A 16,062-nucleotide genomic window follows, 5' to 3' on the forward strand; every position below is an offset into this window, starting at 1 on the left:
CTGCGCTGCATGGCACACAGAAAATGTCCAAATCCTGCCCTGCAGAGCACAGTCCATGTCAGGACAGCAATGCTGGCAGGCCCAGCTCTACACACAGCACAGGCTCATCTCACACAGCACACCCACCACGTGAACTCCTCTGCATTTTGTCTGAAAAGAGGAAGCAGCATTCAGTTCAATCAGAAATAAAAGCAGAGCCCATTCCAACAAGTGGGGAGATAACAAGCCCCAGTTCTCTTGGACACGGTCACAGCTCCTCTTAGTACCAAGCAGAGCTGGGAGTGCACAAGACAGGAAGAGGGCTCTTGGAGAACAGAAGAACCTGCTTTAAGGACATGACACAGAGCTACAACAACAAGGAGAGAGAGAAGTAGAAAGAGACATACTGGAGAAGCTGACCATTGCGAAATGCTGACACCGGTCTCCTGTGAATTCGATCGGACACCTACCGGAAGAGAGAAAACCAGAAAGAGAGAAACAAGATAGCAAAATGACACCCAAACAGGCTGAACTGAGGCCCCTTCTGATCCCTTCCACAGCTCCTATCTGTCTGCCTTCAGCCTTCACCCTTACCTGCAGCCCTAAGCCCTACCCAAAGCTGACACCAAGAGCCGTCCCTGACTAGAGCACTCTACATCCACCGCTGTGCCCGGGAGGTTTTAAGTAGTGTGGTGCATTTTTTGTCTTCAAACATACTTTGCTTAGGATCTGGCATGTACAATCGCAAAGGCAGTTTCTCCAAACATCTCTGTCCGAAGAATCCATTTGGACATCTGGAGGGGAAAAGGGGAGAAATCACAGAACATGTCTGGCACAGTTCTTGAGGCTAAGGTCAGAAATAAAAAGTGCATTGTGATGAATGGAAAAAATAAAGGCTTTACATGCGTATTTACTCTTTGCTTTAACCAGGCACCTGCAGCATCAGTGTTCCAGCTCTGGTTTAGGCCAGGGTCTTCAAGCAGGCAGCCAAACCCCTCCTGCTCTGTCCTGCTCTGTCCTGCTCTGCCTGCCTCCTTCCTTCTCACCTGCTAGAAGCACCAGCTGGCAGGAAGACTGAGATGGGCTGGATGATGCTTTCAGAGACTCTGTGGAGCTGTTCTGTAGACTGGCAAGAGGCACCAAAAGCAGTGAGCAGCTGCTCAGGCGACAGCGAGCGTTGGGTGTGGAAAGCATCTCCCCACTGTGACCCCAGAAGTACCCACGGGGTATTCTGGGGGTGGTTAGAGAGAAAGCACGTACAGAGTCTCTGTGTTAACAGAGAGGAAAGGACAGAGAAGAAAGCTGAGCTGAAGGGGGCTCACATGCTGTCCAAATGCAAGGCTGTCTCAGGCTCTGTCCTGGCCTGGGTCACCTGGTGGGCCAAGGTGTGCCAGCTCATGGGCACCAGCTACACATTCACAGGATGCTCAGGTGGCAGGGAAGGTGCCCTGCAGTCAAGAGCCACCAGGCACTGGCACCAGCCCATGAGTAGCTCCCCAGAGCACTCCTCAGCTGAGCCAGGTTTGGGGAGCACAGGGCTATGGGCAGGGGTGCAGCAGGAGCTGCAGAACCACCCAGGGTGAGCAGCACCTGCACCCTCTGCATTGTCACCCACTGCAGGTGAGCCTGGGAAGCCATGGGAGCCCAGCCTGGAGTGGTCAAACACTTCTGCCCCAGGCAGAAGTCTTGTCTTCTTCCCTCACTTCAGATCTTTTCTTCTGGGTATTCCTTGGATAGTCCTGCACAGGATCTCTAGTTTTCTTCAAGTCCCAGCTCTCACCTCCCTGTCCCACAATTCCCTCCCTTCTCAACAGACCTCTCTTCTCTCTGAGCTTAAGAGGGTTTTATCTTTATAGCATTTTAACATCTGTTTTTCAACTTGTTGTGAGTGGAGCTGCACCTGGTACACTTCAGAGCTTCCTCACTCTCAGATGCCACCCACAAGATCTCACTGTCCCACACTGATCCACAAGTGGTCAACAAAGAAGGGACTGAAAGACACCTCATAAGAAACAGATGAATCAGAGGCCAAATCTGATGTCAATGGCTCAGCTCCTGGCCAGACCACTTCAAAGGACAGCAGGAGGTTGGAGCAGCCACAGCACAGTGTCAGGCAACTGCTCCCAACCTGTGCATCTGGTCGGGGATGGTCCAGGTCTACATCCAGCTCCAGCTCCAGCTCCAGCTCCAGCTCCAGCTCCATGCAGAAAACCTTGATTTTTAGTAGTTGTACTTCATCATGGACATACACTGACCTGGCTTTGGCACTTGCTTTCTTGCTGGATTTCCCTGCAGGGTAGGCCTGAGCTGTGCAAAAAAACCTGCTGCACCCTCACTGCCCATGACCAAATGTGGGTCAGCATCTGGGTTTTTGAGACCTGTGCTCACACCTCTAAGTGGGAGTGCTGGGCTATTTGTGCATCCCAAACTGCCCATGGAGAACTTAAGGGCATGGCTCTGCGTGAGGCTGCACTGAGCTCTCCAGCCACACAGCAATTTCTCAGTATCCAAGGCACTTCTGAAACCGAAAACTGAACTCCCTAGTCAGGCATATATCTTTGAAAAATTGGTGCTTTTTTCTCATTCTTGGATGTTCATCTTGGGCACAGGAAAGGGAGATGTACCAGCCATACCAAGCCAGCTCCCAAGGAAAGCTCAGCCCAAGGGGTGACCATCAGACCTGCTGACCTTCCCTGCAATGAAGCAGAGGAAGCTGGTGCTGGGAAGAGAAGAAAATGCCCTGCTGTCAATCAGAAAGCACAAATCGGAGGAACTGGGGGCACAAAGACAGCCCCAGGGAAGCAGGACTGGAGAAACCCCTTGGAGATTGCGCTGGGCTTTTAGCAAGGAATCCAAAAGAGAAGGTGTCTTCCCAATCCTTTTTGAAGTTCATTCATCATATCTAACAGAGTCAGGAATTTCTTCACAGAGTCTTCAAGGAAATCCAGTTTAGCTTGCAACGTGCTTTCCATCTGTTTGGGATCTGACATTTCCTGGATGTTGTGAGAACACCAAAGGGCCTCAAGGGTGCTGCTGAATGAAGCAATTGTCCCACCCACCCCAAAAGGGGTGTTTTGTCAGAAAGGAGCTAAAATTACCTCAGGTGCACACCTGCAAGAGGTCAGCCAAGGCTGGAACTCCAGTGTGGCTGAGTCTGCATGAAAGACTGAAAATTATGGGAATATTGGTGGAAGGAAATAAAAGCACAGAGAAAGGAATTGGTAAGAAGTGAAAAAGCAAAACAAAAAGGTGTCAAAGAGGCTTTGATGCCGTGACAGCTACCATATAGCCCATCTTCAGATCTCTGCAGTCAGCCAAGCGTGGGTGGGGAGAAGAGCTCTTCCCTGTGTCTAGGACAGCTCAGGATTTTCATCTTTAGTTTCTCAGTGATTCAGCACGGGGAGAAGTGACAGGAAAAATACCCCCCAAACAAGAGCACCTTCTGTCACCTCTCAAGCTTGTGTACAAGCTGTCAAGACACAATGTGCCACCCCTGCATACCTGGGTTCTGGCTCCTCATAAGCAAGGCTGCAGGCAGAAGCAGTGACCAGAAGACCTTTGAGTGCATGCAGTGCTTTTGGTTCCTTTTTTAAAATATGTCTCCAACTTCTAAGCTTCTGAAGATGATTGATTATTTAATACTGTGGCCTCATATGTGGCTTCAAGGAAAGAAATTTCCAGCATGCTTGGCACATGGTTCTCCCAGTCTGGACAGGAAGAGCAGCAGAGATCATCCCTTCTGCATTAAAATCTGCTGCCTGTGGTGAGGGCAGCTCTTCTGCAGTGAGGGACACACCTGAAAGTTAAGGCTCACTGCAGCTGAGAGCTGCGAGCTGGTTTTTGATCACAGCATCCTTCTTCCTGCACGTTTGACTCAAGAGGTTCTGGCTGGCTGGCCCAGCAAAACCCAGTCCCTCCTTCTTTGGAAAACTCTTGCAGGGATTTCACAGCTGGTGGACTTCCCTGCAAATATCACCTTTGGTCTTTATGGTGCACTCACAGAGGCACAATGGATCCCTCCCCAGAGGCCAAGGGAAGTGGACAAGGGTGTGTCTGTAGAAATGGTCCTGGGAAAGGACAAGGCTGCACCAAACTCTTGCAGACAGCACCTTGTCCCCTCTGTAGCCTGAGTGGAGACTCCCCAAACTGCCCTTGCTTAACTCCATCTCTCTGTGCTTAATTGCTACCTCTGAAAATTACTTGCAAATGCCATTGATAAAACTGGTCAGGGATTTTTTTGTCCAGATTCTGTTTTCTGTTATTGCTGGAAAATATCCCATTCTTTTAATTTTGACCTTAAGACCTTTTATTTTTTTAATAACCCCATTTTGAAAACATCTGCAAAATTCTGCTCTTGGGTTCAGGATGAATTGCAGTGAGATATTTACATGGGAACAAAAATGCAGTAAGATGATCAGTCAAATAAAGCATCTCAAAAAGTACAAACCAAAATAGTTTGAATGACTCATTTTTATGATGTTTCCTGGGCACTTATTGCTGAAAATTGAGGAACTTCGATGTTTTGCCCTGTATCAGGGCAGGGCAATAATTATTGTTAATTATTATTTGCTACTTTTGTCTTCCCGCTGGAAGCAAAACTTTTTCTGTCCAGCTGTTGCTCTAAATCTTGCAAGGGTAGGCACATTTCCTTTGCACCCCCAGATCTTAATTAAAATATGCCAAATTCAGTAGCTCCATGCTACAGAAAAAATGCGAATGAGCAGGTGCTTCAAAATGACACGATAAAGACAAGCCATAGCAGAAGGACACAATGCACTGAAGTAAGCAAATGGGGAAAAAAAAATGTTTCAAGCATGTTGCTTTTCTGTGGGAAGGGCTGAAAAAGAAGACAGTTCTGTCATTGTCCCCTGACCAGTCCCAGATGATCAGGCTCTGGAGAGCCGCAAAAGGCTGGACTCCACCAAATCACTGATGGGAAGAAGAGAAAGCAACCAGAATAAACACAGAGGCCTCCTCCAGAGCAGCTAATCAAGGCATGTTTGCTGCAGATGGAGTCCAAAGCTCAGGCACATCCACTGCTGGGCTCAGCGACGGCAGCGGCCGCAGGATCTGCGTCGCTGCCTTCCCTGAGCCTTTGCTGCTGCAGGATCAGCTTCCACACTCTGATGGGCCTCAAGGGTCTGATGCAGTCACAGTGCATTGAGCAGGAGGCACAGATGGGCCACTTGAACCTGAAAAGGTACCTGATCTCATCACCCAAGATAAACAGCATGCAAAACCCAAGGAACGAGTCCTGGCTGGTTCGGGGGATTTGGAACAGGATGTGGAGATTTTCACCCCTAGCTCTTCATTTCCAAGGACATTGCAACACCTCCCCAAAGGGCTGCTCGCACATCCGTGGCACAGGGACGTCCTTGTGGCTGTGCAATGAGCAGCTGGTGCTGACCTAATGTCACTGGGAGGGGTGGAACAGCTCCAGATGCCACAGGGCAGCTGAGCAAACAGAGGCCATACAGCATCCCTGTGATAGTCACACCTTTGCATGGTGCTCTGGGAAAGCACAGGGGATCTGGCAGTGTGGCCAAAACTTCAGGATGATCTTTCTCTGTCCTGAGAAAATCTGCAGGAAACAATAAGCTTGGAGAAGGTGAACATGTGATTTTTAAAATTGGTGACTTGGATTCATCAATTAATTTTAAAACTATCTGATCTTTTATCCTTTTGCTTTGTTTTGTTTTTCATTCTCTCCTTGACTTTCACTTTTTGCCTGAGGTGGTCCAGGCCTCTGACCCGTCTGCAGAGCTGTCACCTCAGACCTGTCACTGCCCTGGAGTGACTCCCAAGGCCTCTCTGAGCAAAATGATCTGGAGAAGCGTTGAGAAATTCTTCCTGTCAAGAACCTGGGGCTTTTTAATTTACAAGGTCTGTTGAGTGAGTTCTGTCTGTGTGTGGCTCTGTCATTTCCCAGGTTTATGCAGAAAATTTGCAGAATATTTGAGGCAGGTCCCATGTCTCCCATTTAACTTCCAGGTGGTCTGTTTGCAGAGTCAGGATAACAGCACAGATCACTTTATGTGCAGCTTTCCTTTGACACCAAATTACTTCAAATTAAGGATAAAATTATGGAAGAACACAATCCAGAAAGACACAATTTCTGGAACAATCTAAGTCCATTCTAGGCTCTTCCTCAGTGAAGAAAATGCTTTATCCAAGGTCTGTCTGAAGTGTATTAAAAAGGGAGGGAGGAAGTGGGATTACAAGCAAATACTTTGTTCCTCAGGATTTAAAAGACCAGGAGGAACACGTTTCTGGGAAGCCTGTTATAAAATAATAATAAAAAGCCAGCTGCCAATTTAAGCAGTATTTGTTGCAAATCGAGCATGAACCAAATCAGGAGAAGAAATTTTTTGAGAACTCATCTGCTGGTTTTGGTCCAGATTGCTAGGGGGAGCATCTACAGGAAGGATTTCCTGTGCTTCTGGACATCTGCAAGAATGAAACCCACTCCAAGAAGCTGATTGCAGGATGGTGGCAGGCAGTGAACAAGAACACTCCAAAATTCTGGTAGCTGGTATTGGAAAGGCTGGTAACATCACATGGGTGCTGGGGCTGGGGGTAGAATCCCCTGAGCACTCAGTGAAGGAGGGCTGCAAGCTGGCACAGGGGACCAGAGGACCCCCCCCCAAGGCCCTGCTGGCTCTGATTGGAAGAGTGACATGGAACCAGCACAGGGACAACACGTGTTCCTGGCTGGAGCTGTTCACGGGGCTCTTGTTATCTCCAGAGCATTTGAAGAGGTTGTGAGCAGAACCTACTGATCTCTTCCGTGCTCCTGGCTCAGAGGCACAGTCAGGCTGGAGGGCCAAGGCTGCTGTTGCCTAGATCAGAAATGAACTTGGAAGCCTGTATCTTTGCCTCCTCTCCTTTGTCCTCCTGCATCTTTCACAAAGCACAGCAGCAGATCTGTCCTGGTGCAATGAGGAAGCGTGGAACGTATCAACTCTTTGTTTGCAGGCAAAGGTGAAGTCTGTTTATTCATCAGCATCTTCCCTTGTCATTGGGAGAGCCATTTTATAGGAAACACTTTGCAGTTCAAATGCTTCTGCATTCCTCAAAAGTTATTATCCTCTAGAATCCAGAAACTCTAATATTGCACCACTTCAAAAGCCACGTTTTCTTATCTTCAGTCTGAGATTTAATGATAAAAACACCCAAGGAGAATGAGCATCCAGGGATCTCCTGAATCAGTAAGATCAGAGGTGACTGCTGTGTGGAAGGCACTCAGCTCCCCGGGTTTCTGTGAACATGAGGCCACCTTTTCTGGCAGATGAGCAGTGACAGTGCAGACCTTCCCAGCACCTCCTTCTGGGTAACACTTTCCTGCCCTGTTCAGTTCCCATCTGGTTTTAGCAATTGGTACCTTGGAACTCATCAGGAAAGGATATCATTTTACCATCTTCAAAGTGAGGAATTCAGGCTTTTAAATGATATGAAATAATCAGGTCTGTTTGGTGTGGCACATAAAATCTTAATGGAATCCATCACTGAGCATTCCCTCTGTTCATCATCTGTCAGAGCAGCCTGGTTGGAAGGTAGGCTGGAATTGCTTTGGTTAAAACAGTCTGTCTGCTGCAGACATTTGACAACTACCACAGTATTCTTCATTACGAAAAAGTGATTCTGATGCATGGTAGGAGTTCATGTAACTCTTGTTGTAATTAGAAATTGATCCCATTTCAATCTTCATCTGCATTTAGGTTCTTCCCAAAAGAAACAGCCTTGAAATCTGTGCCTCTGCCATGACCACATTGCTTACAGATATTGATTCATACACTCCTCCACACTTCAAGGGTTCAGCCCTTCCCAGAACAAGCCTGGAATTTCTGGGGCTTCCTGGGCTACAGCTACCCCAGAATGGTGGCTGTGACTTTAGCCATCAAATGAGGCTTCCCCCATGTTTCCTGTGGGGAACACTGACAAGAAGAGTCCACAGTCCCACCAAGAAACCAACAGCAGTGACAGCTACACTAAAGCACAGGGCTGGGTGGAAAAGGGCTGCTCCACTCCACACAGGTGTGGGAAACGTGGAAGCCACAGCTACTGGTTTCTGTCCTGCCCAGCTCTTTGGGAGAACTGGGAGATGCTCCTTCCACCACAGCTGCACTGGAAGCCAGAGCACAAGAGCTCAGCAGGATGCATTTCCACATGGCCTTTTCTGCTGCTCCTGCAGAATCAAAGGAGTACTGGGACAAAGGAGGAGATGTGCTCAGTGTGATCCAGCCCTTCCAGGCTTTCCATGGGGGCTGAAGGTTGTGTTCAGTGCATCCTCCAAGGCCTGAGGAGCTGAGGTACCTGATAGCATCACATCCTGCAATGCTGCTGGGCTGACATTCGCAGATGTAAATACCTTTGGCTATGTCTCCACTGAGAGGTCTCTGGGTTCCAAAGGGAGAAAATTATCAGCTCTGGGCTTCTCTGAGCTGGGCAGTGATGCCTGGATCACCAGGTGAGCTCGCAAGAGGATTCCATCTGCTCAGTGAATGCACACCCAGGGCAGGAGCCCAGGGGCAGGTGAGCTCTGGGTACCTGCACCTCTAGCACTGGCAATCAGACTGCACAGCTTGTCCATAGGCACTCAGGCTTGGGGGGTGAGGTGTGAGATGCTATTGGGCTTTCTGGCTCTGAACCAGGGGTGGAAAAGTCTCACATCCCATTCCACATCCCTCAGGCTGTGCAGCCCTACTTCAAACTCTTCAAAGCTCATTTCAAGTGTAACTTAGTACACGTCTCTAGTTTTTCTTGCAGGTTTGAAGGGGGAAACAAAAATCCCACAGTGGCCACAAAGCTGCACAGAGAGGGGAACAGCTGGGGGTTAACCCTGGGCCCATGAGATACAGGAGAGGTCGGGGCAGCTCTCAGCAAGGGACCCCTCCAGTCATGGGGAGGGAGGAGGCTGTGCCCCCTGACTGGGGGATAGGATGTGTCAGCTCAGGGACAGCAAAAGGGACCCAAATTTCCTTGCAGCTGCAGAGGAGAAAGGGAAGAAAGGGAAAAGAAACAGCCAGGACAAACATATTCTTAGAGGGAGAAAAGCCAGGAAAAGTGAACAGTGACACGCACACAAAAAAGGAAAATACAAATCCTTGCCCCCCCCACCCTTGCCCCTCTAGTGCCCCTTTCTGAACCTGCACAGCTCAAACTGCAATTGCCAGGAGAATTTCAGAGCTCCCCCGAACTGTGGCAGTTGCACAAAGGTCTCCTCTCCCTCAGCCAAGAAATTTCCATATTGACACAAGAACTCCACTCACTTACTTGCATGACAGCTGATTAATCCCCTCGATGTAGTAGCACACCCCTCCATTGACACAATAGGACTTGGCTGTTTCGTTGCATTTTCTGGCATGCCCGGACCAGGAGGAGAGAGTTGTGGTTACTGCAGGGGAAAACAAAAACACACACAAAAAGAATATATTGTTATTTCCTTTGTTTGGCAGTTCTGCTTCCTTAGATGATTTTCTACAAGTTCATCTGCCAAAGTAAAAACCCCAGAGCTACAAACCTTAGCCTGTGCCTTCAGACCCACCTTCAGGTCCCAACAGGGGCTGCAACTTGACCCTTCCTTTCCCAGCAAAAGGGGCCAAGTGAGTGAGGAGTTGAAGACTCATCTTCCTCTAAGCAGCCAGCATGTAGTACAAGATCACTTTTTTGGCAAGCTGTAGGGAAGTGCCCCTTTCCCACTGTCCTTGGCCCTCCCTCATGCTCAGAATGCTGTGCCAGCAGGCAAGCAGGAGGTCAGGAAGAAGAGGAGCTGCAGAGCCACAGAGTCCCAGTGGCGTGCTGCTGAGGCCTGAGCACCTGGAGCCAGACCCAGAGGTGCTGCAGGGGACTTTGCACTGCTCCACACCTCTGCCAGTTGAGTTTTCAGAGCCAGGAGCAGGACTGGCACAAGCAAGAACAGCTCCATCTGTTCCTGCCCTTTCCTGAGTGTTCCCCTGTCCTTCCACAGCCCCTTCCTCTGTCCCTTACCCCAACAGCCCCAGCAAGGTGCAGCAGCAGCCAGCCCCAGCTCGTGCTGGGGGAGGCAGCCAGCATGACTCAAGTTTCCTGGGATACAGGCACTTTTCCAAATCTAAACTTCTTTCTAGAGAAAAGCTTTGCAGTCCTGTAAGTGACAAGAAAACCTGAAGCAGTCTGCAGAATTTCACTGTAACTCCTGTCTCTGAAAGACTCTGATAAACTTACAGCCCAAAGCAGAGTCTCCAAAGGTAAAACAAAGGCTTCTAGGAAGGAAAAAATCAGTTGTTAGATTACTGATACAGATTGCAGAAGGTGAGCAGCTTTGGGGAATGCAGACCCATCTTCACGTAAGTTCAATAAGTGCTGGGCACTAAAAAGCATGGATATTTTACAGCTGAATACTTAACCTCATTAAAAATAGTTCTCTTTCTTGGACTACCCACCTTGCTCTGACCCTATCACAGTTACACCTCCAGCAGTGTGGCTACTGCTTACTTTGCAGCACCTTTTATGCTGTTTTTAAAGCTTCTGAGGAGATATTCTCTCCCATCCTGTTTTCCAAAGCATGAATGAGCCTTGTGGGGAGGTTAATGACACCACCACTGAGACTGAACTCCTCCCTGACACAGGACTCGAGGAAGAAAGCTTGAACCAGAGCCAGGCAGGAGCCAGGCAGAGCCACAGGAGGAGCAGCAGGACAAGCCATGGCCTGTCCCAGAGGGAGCCAGGGCTGCTCCCCATTCCTTGGGCAGCCCCTGTGCTCATCCCACCTCTGCAGGGGCTGCGAGGCTGCCTCAGCTGCACCAGAGCCCAGGGCTGCATCCCTGCTCCAGCCCAGCACCTGCTGGGAACATCTGGGCAAAGGAGGCTCCCACACCTTGTGAAGCCTCTCGCACGCGGGTGATGCTTGGCACACGAGCAACCAGGACAAGTTTGTTCTGTCCCTCACGGGACCGGGACTCTCTGCAGGTGAGGGGGCCGCGCCTCGCCCAGGAGGAGATTCCCTCTGGGCCGAGCCCGGCTGCAGCAGCCACGCTGTCACCTGGGCAGGGCTCAGGGCAGAGCCCAGCTCCCTGCTCGGCCTGGCTGAAGCCATGTGCTGTCCCATCCATTGTCTCCCTCTCCCACTGACTGACAGGCCGGGGCTGTGCTGGAGCTGAGCTTTTTCCATGCTTTGCCTTGAATAACCATAGCCTCTGGCTCTGTCTTTTCACAGTTATCCAGGGCACAGCAAGTTGTCCCAAAGTGCTCTGCTAACAAGACAGACATGGAAAACACTCCAGCAGAGACCCAAAATGCTCACAGCCCTGGGACAGCAGCTGCTCCCTGAGGACATGTCCTGCCAGCCAGCTGGGAGCCAAATGTGGACAGCAGTGTGCACACACTGGGGTGTTGGAACAGAGGATGGCTTGACTAAGCCTCCAGTAAAACCTTTCAAAAATCTGAATCCCACACTTCTTCAAGAAATCCAGCACTCCCTTCCAGTTAAGATTAATGGTAACTAAAAGCCAAAGCCATTATGCGTCTGTAATTTATCTGAGGAATGCAGACTCATTATACAGACAAGACTTTATAATTTATACCTTTACAAGATAGTAGGACATTTCTACTCAGGAGAGGAGAGCTGTGGGTCTCTGATAAGTGGGGGTCTCTGCAAGTGTACCATTGGATCAGGGAGCACTGAAACTTCATCAACCAAAGAGCTGGTGCAAATTGAAAGGCACATGGATGAAGAACAAACACAGGCTGCAGGGAGCTGTCACCCCTGCAACCATCAAACACACCATTTGGTAGCAAGCAAAATTATCCATCTGGCAAATTCTCGCATCATAAACCCTACAGGAATGATTTTGGAGCAAGCCTTGCCACAGCAAGAGAGGCAGAAAGGGAGAACTGAAAACAGGGCCTAGAAACCTCCCCGTAGGAAACACCCCAGATAAGAAGATACCAACCCACCAAGAAAGGTGGATGGAAAGATGCAGTGCTGTGTGATGATACAAGGAGGATTACAGTGCTCATCAGCCAAAGATTGCATGGGATCCTCATCCCATAGAAACAGTTTTGTCCCTTTTAAACAGGTTAAAAAGATCCTGACATGACTGAGGCTTGGGCATGCTGGGCACTTCTAGGGCAGGGCTCTCAGTTGAGCTGTGCCTGTCAGGAAAATACATAGTTGATCACCCCTACTAGAAGCATCTTTCTAATGTCATTATCCTTTAAGCCCTGTTTCCTGCAAGTACCTTGCCTTTTATCCCAAAGAAGCAAAAAGTGTTTTAAAACTGAACCATGGAATCATCTTACTATAGCCCATTTGTCAGCACAGAGATGTGGCGAAGGCCACAGAGAGAGGCAGTTCCCTGTTGAGAAGAAACCATCAGGAAATGAGGCCATTTCAGACTATAAGAGTGGTCAAGCCAAAGATGTCTTGGCCCCAACAGTGGCAAAGCTTAAAAAAGAAGATCAGTGATAATCTTCCTTAGGCCATGCAGGATGGGCAGCTCAGAGACAGCCCCAGGCAGCCACAGTGTTGTCACATTTAGTGGTCTTTGCAGGACACTTCCACCAACATGTTTAGTTGCTGCTTGAATAAATCTAATCTTGTAGCATCCACAATATTTGTGAAAAGAGTTCCAGTGCTATGCACACAGCATGTAAGGCCACATCTCCATTTTAATTCTTTTAACCTTTCCTGGCTCTTTTATTAGAAAATATAGTCAATTTTCCCCACTTGTTTCCCCTGTGCTACCTGTGGCATTACAGGCACAGCCAGCATCTCCCTCCCTAGCTGGGAAGCAATGATTTCTTTCAATTCTTTTTTGGGTCATCCCTGGTTCTGTCTTTCTCTTTGGAAATAGTGAGACCATACTGAACACATTATATTTATGGGATATTTATTGCAGTCATAGAACTTCCTAATGGATATTTTTTGAGGTTTGATGTACTGAATACAAATCTTTCTCTCTTATAACCCTGAAATCTCACTGCTGTGTGGTAAAACACAGTCTAGAGCCTTCCAAGGTGCCTGATTACCCTGAGATGCTGCTGCAGCTGGGACTTCACGTTCATGAGAGCAACTGTTTAGGGAGCAAGGATGGAGAGACCTACCAAGATCTGAGGGAGGACAAAGGCAGGCAAAATGTCTCACTTAGAAAATGTTAACTGTGCCTGGGTTGAAGCGTGGCCCTCTGACACCACGTGCCTGCAGATCACACACAGGCACCTCAAAGCATGATGCCAAGGGAGATTCCAGTGGGTTTCAACACACTGGTGGGATAATTCCCAGATTCACAAGCTACTTTGTGTTTAGCTCTATTCCCCATCAGCCTGGGCCACTGCAAATACTTGACTAACTGCATGCCTGGTGCAGAGTCATTGGGATGTTGGATGTTGGTGAAGTGAACCTCACACACAGTTTATTTACAGCTGCGCAGGTACTTTCACCTCTGTACCAAACACTACACAGCTGTGCCTGGTGATCCACAGGCACAATTACTTCCCACAGCTATTTCACATTAACTGCTGTCCAACACCAGGCAGATTTTACCCTGCATTGGCTGGTGTGGCAGAGTAAGTCCTTCATTCAGCCTCCAACACAACTCCATCTATGCCAAATGACTCAGAAAATTGTAAAATTGCTGAGATGAGTGGAGAAGTGAATAAACAAGGGAGCAGTTTTGGGTGGTAGCAGGGTGGAACAGGACTCATGTAGGCAGTAGGACGTGATGAGGGGGTTGTACATTAACACCAGTCATGAACCAAGGTACTTCAACAAATTAAAAGCAGAAAACCAGGAGTGTGCATGGGGCAAGCAAGTGGTGACATTTCCTTTTGACCAGTGGGAATAAGAAAGGTGATCCTGAGATACACAGAAAGCCCCTGCAGGGTGGGAGGTGGGCTGGAGCAGCTCACCTATCAGCAGGTCAGATCTCCAGCTGGTCTTCAGTCCCAGGACTGAGAACAAAGCAGGAGGGAGGGAGGAGGTGAGGACAAAGAACAGAGGGGAAAAAGGAGGTGAAGAGAAAAGGGCAGTAAGGAGGTGAGGACAGGGAAGAGAGGGCTGCCTCTTGATGATGTTTTTGTGAATGATCTGCAGCCACGTTTTATTGTTGCTGCCCCAGCCAGTGAGGACAGAGCAGCATAAACACATGAGAGGTTCAGAGCACTGGAGTCATTCAGAGAGTCTATTTTCCACCACACGCCTCAGTTATTCTGGACTATCATCAATGACAGGGCAACAGAGAAGAGAGCCAGGGGCAGTGACTCTGCCAGGTGGACTTCCCTTCACACAACCCATCTACGCAGAAAGGCCATTAATGATTGTGCAGGGATTCTTACACAATTCCTGCCATGCAGGTCATTTAACCTTTGCAGGCAGCTCACCAGCCTGTTCTCAGAAGTCTGGTGAAATACTCCCCCTGCAAAGAGTTAATTAATGCAGCTTGGACTATAAATTATAGTTAATTTTTCACAAACTACAGCTACTGTCGAGGAGAGCAGGGAGACAGCGATGGTTTCGCCGCTCCTTTTCTTCTTTATAAATAACTTTGGCTGGTGGGTTCATAGAGTACAGACACTTTATTCTCTCAATATTTAGACATTCAGTTAGACAGATGAACTCAGCTGGTTGGGAAGTGTATACAGATTGCCTGCTCTGTATATGCCTCATGTACTTACTGATAAAACACAGAATGGCTGAGGTTCCTCTCAACAGAGTTCATCCAACTGCTTGTTAGAAGAACATGGATGAGAAGGTGTCTGGCCAAGATATTCCTTGGTTGTAGCACTGTAATCCTGGCGTGAGCCACACTAAATCCATGATTTACACTGATTAATGCATGGAGGGCCTGGTGATCCTCACCATTCCCTCTGTGGCAGATTTCTGTATGTCTGATACGACACCTCCTCCTGCAATAAACCTGAGCAGAGCCTGGATGCTCCCCGCTGCTATCTGTACATAAAATCAGAAGGGCCTGTGCTCACTGGGGTTTGCCTAAAAGCAGACTGGGGACTCTGGAGCTCATAAAAATTCTGCTCCTGTGTGTTTATTCGTTTGGAAATGACCAAATATTTACCCCCACATTTTACTGAAAGAGATCCTGCCAGAATCATGTTTCCAGTTCCCAAGGGCATCGTTAGGATCAATAGCTGCAGACTAGGAGTTCATCCCAAGATACAAATACCAGACCACAAGGCACTCATCTTAGAGCATCAGATGCTGCTGATCAAAACAGCACAGGTTGCATTCCCCACCTCTCCCATCTGCACTGCTCAGGATTTTCACTAAGAAATAAGTTTAAAGGTTTCTGAGCACTCAGGGGCTGCTTGTTTCCATGTGATAGGCAGTTATTGCAGGGCAAAGTCCTGTGTTATTGTCAAGCTTCAAGCTGCTCCTCTGGAATGATCTCTGCAGCTTTACGAGGGAGCCCTTCCTATGCTCTTCTCTACCACAGGGGTCTGAAAATGCACATGAGAGCAGTACAGCATTTCATTTTCCCAAATCCCCATCATCAATTGTAATAGCAGCAACATGATACTTCAATGAGGGGATTTGTTCAGCAACCTAAAAATCCTTTCACAGAGCCAATGCCAGCATGAAAGCTTCACAGGCAGAGCAGCTGAAGCCCAAGAAGTGAAGCAACACACCAGGATCCCAGGATGGAGCCAGAAGAGCAGATCCCCTGGTCCAGAGCCCAGTTCTAAAGGCTGGGCTCAGCCTCAGTGCTCCCAGGGCACATCAGCTCCCACCCCACATTTCATCCTGCCCCTCTTTGCCTTTGGAGTCGCTGCCTGTCTTTACATCACATCTCGAGTGGCAGCTGCGTGACTACTTAAAAATACACAGAGTGCAAAATGAGCAGTGAGCAGGATGTGGCAGCTGCCAGGCACCACAGAGCTCTCTGCAGACTGGCAGCGAGATCTCCAATTCACCTCAAGGCTCCGTGCCTGCGTGCGTGCAGGTTCCACTCAATTACAACCCCACCTCCAGCAACGGGGCTGGAATTAGCTGAGCAAAGACCACGCCAGGACTTATTTTTAGTCTAGCAATGAAAACTGCTCTGTTCACATGGCCAGCCTTGTGTCTGCTCTGCCGTGCTCTGGGCTGGC

At 48.7% G+C, this 16,062-nt stretch overlaps 1 protein-coding gene across 2 annotated transcripts in view; it reads right to left on the bottom strand.

The window, feature by feature from the left end:
* NRG2 (neuregulin 2) overlaps positions 1 to 16,062 on the bottom strand; it is a 154,476-nt gene that overhangs the window by 20,371 nt on the left and 118,043 nt on the right. For both annotated transcript variants that reach the window (XM_031506032.2, XM_021531870.3), the window contains 2 exons: positions 9,253 to 9,373; positions 387 to 445 (listed from right to left, as the gene is read on the bottom strand). In XM_031506032.2, the coding sequence (XP_031361892.1) occupies positions 387 to 445; positions 9,253 to 9,373 (180 nt within the window). The remainder of the gene's footprint in view (positions 1 to 386; positions 446 to 9,252; positions 9,374 to 16,062) is intronic.

This window comes from Lonchura striata, chromosome 15 (assembly GCF_046129695.1).
Source record: "Lonchura striata isolate bLonStr1 chromosome 15, bLonStr1.mat, whole genome shotgun sequence".
In the NCBI taxonomy this organism is placed as follows: Eukaryota; Metazoa; Chordata; class Aves; order Passeriformes; family Estrildidae; genus Lonchura; species Lonchura striata.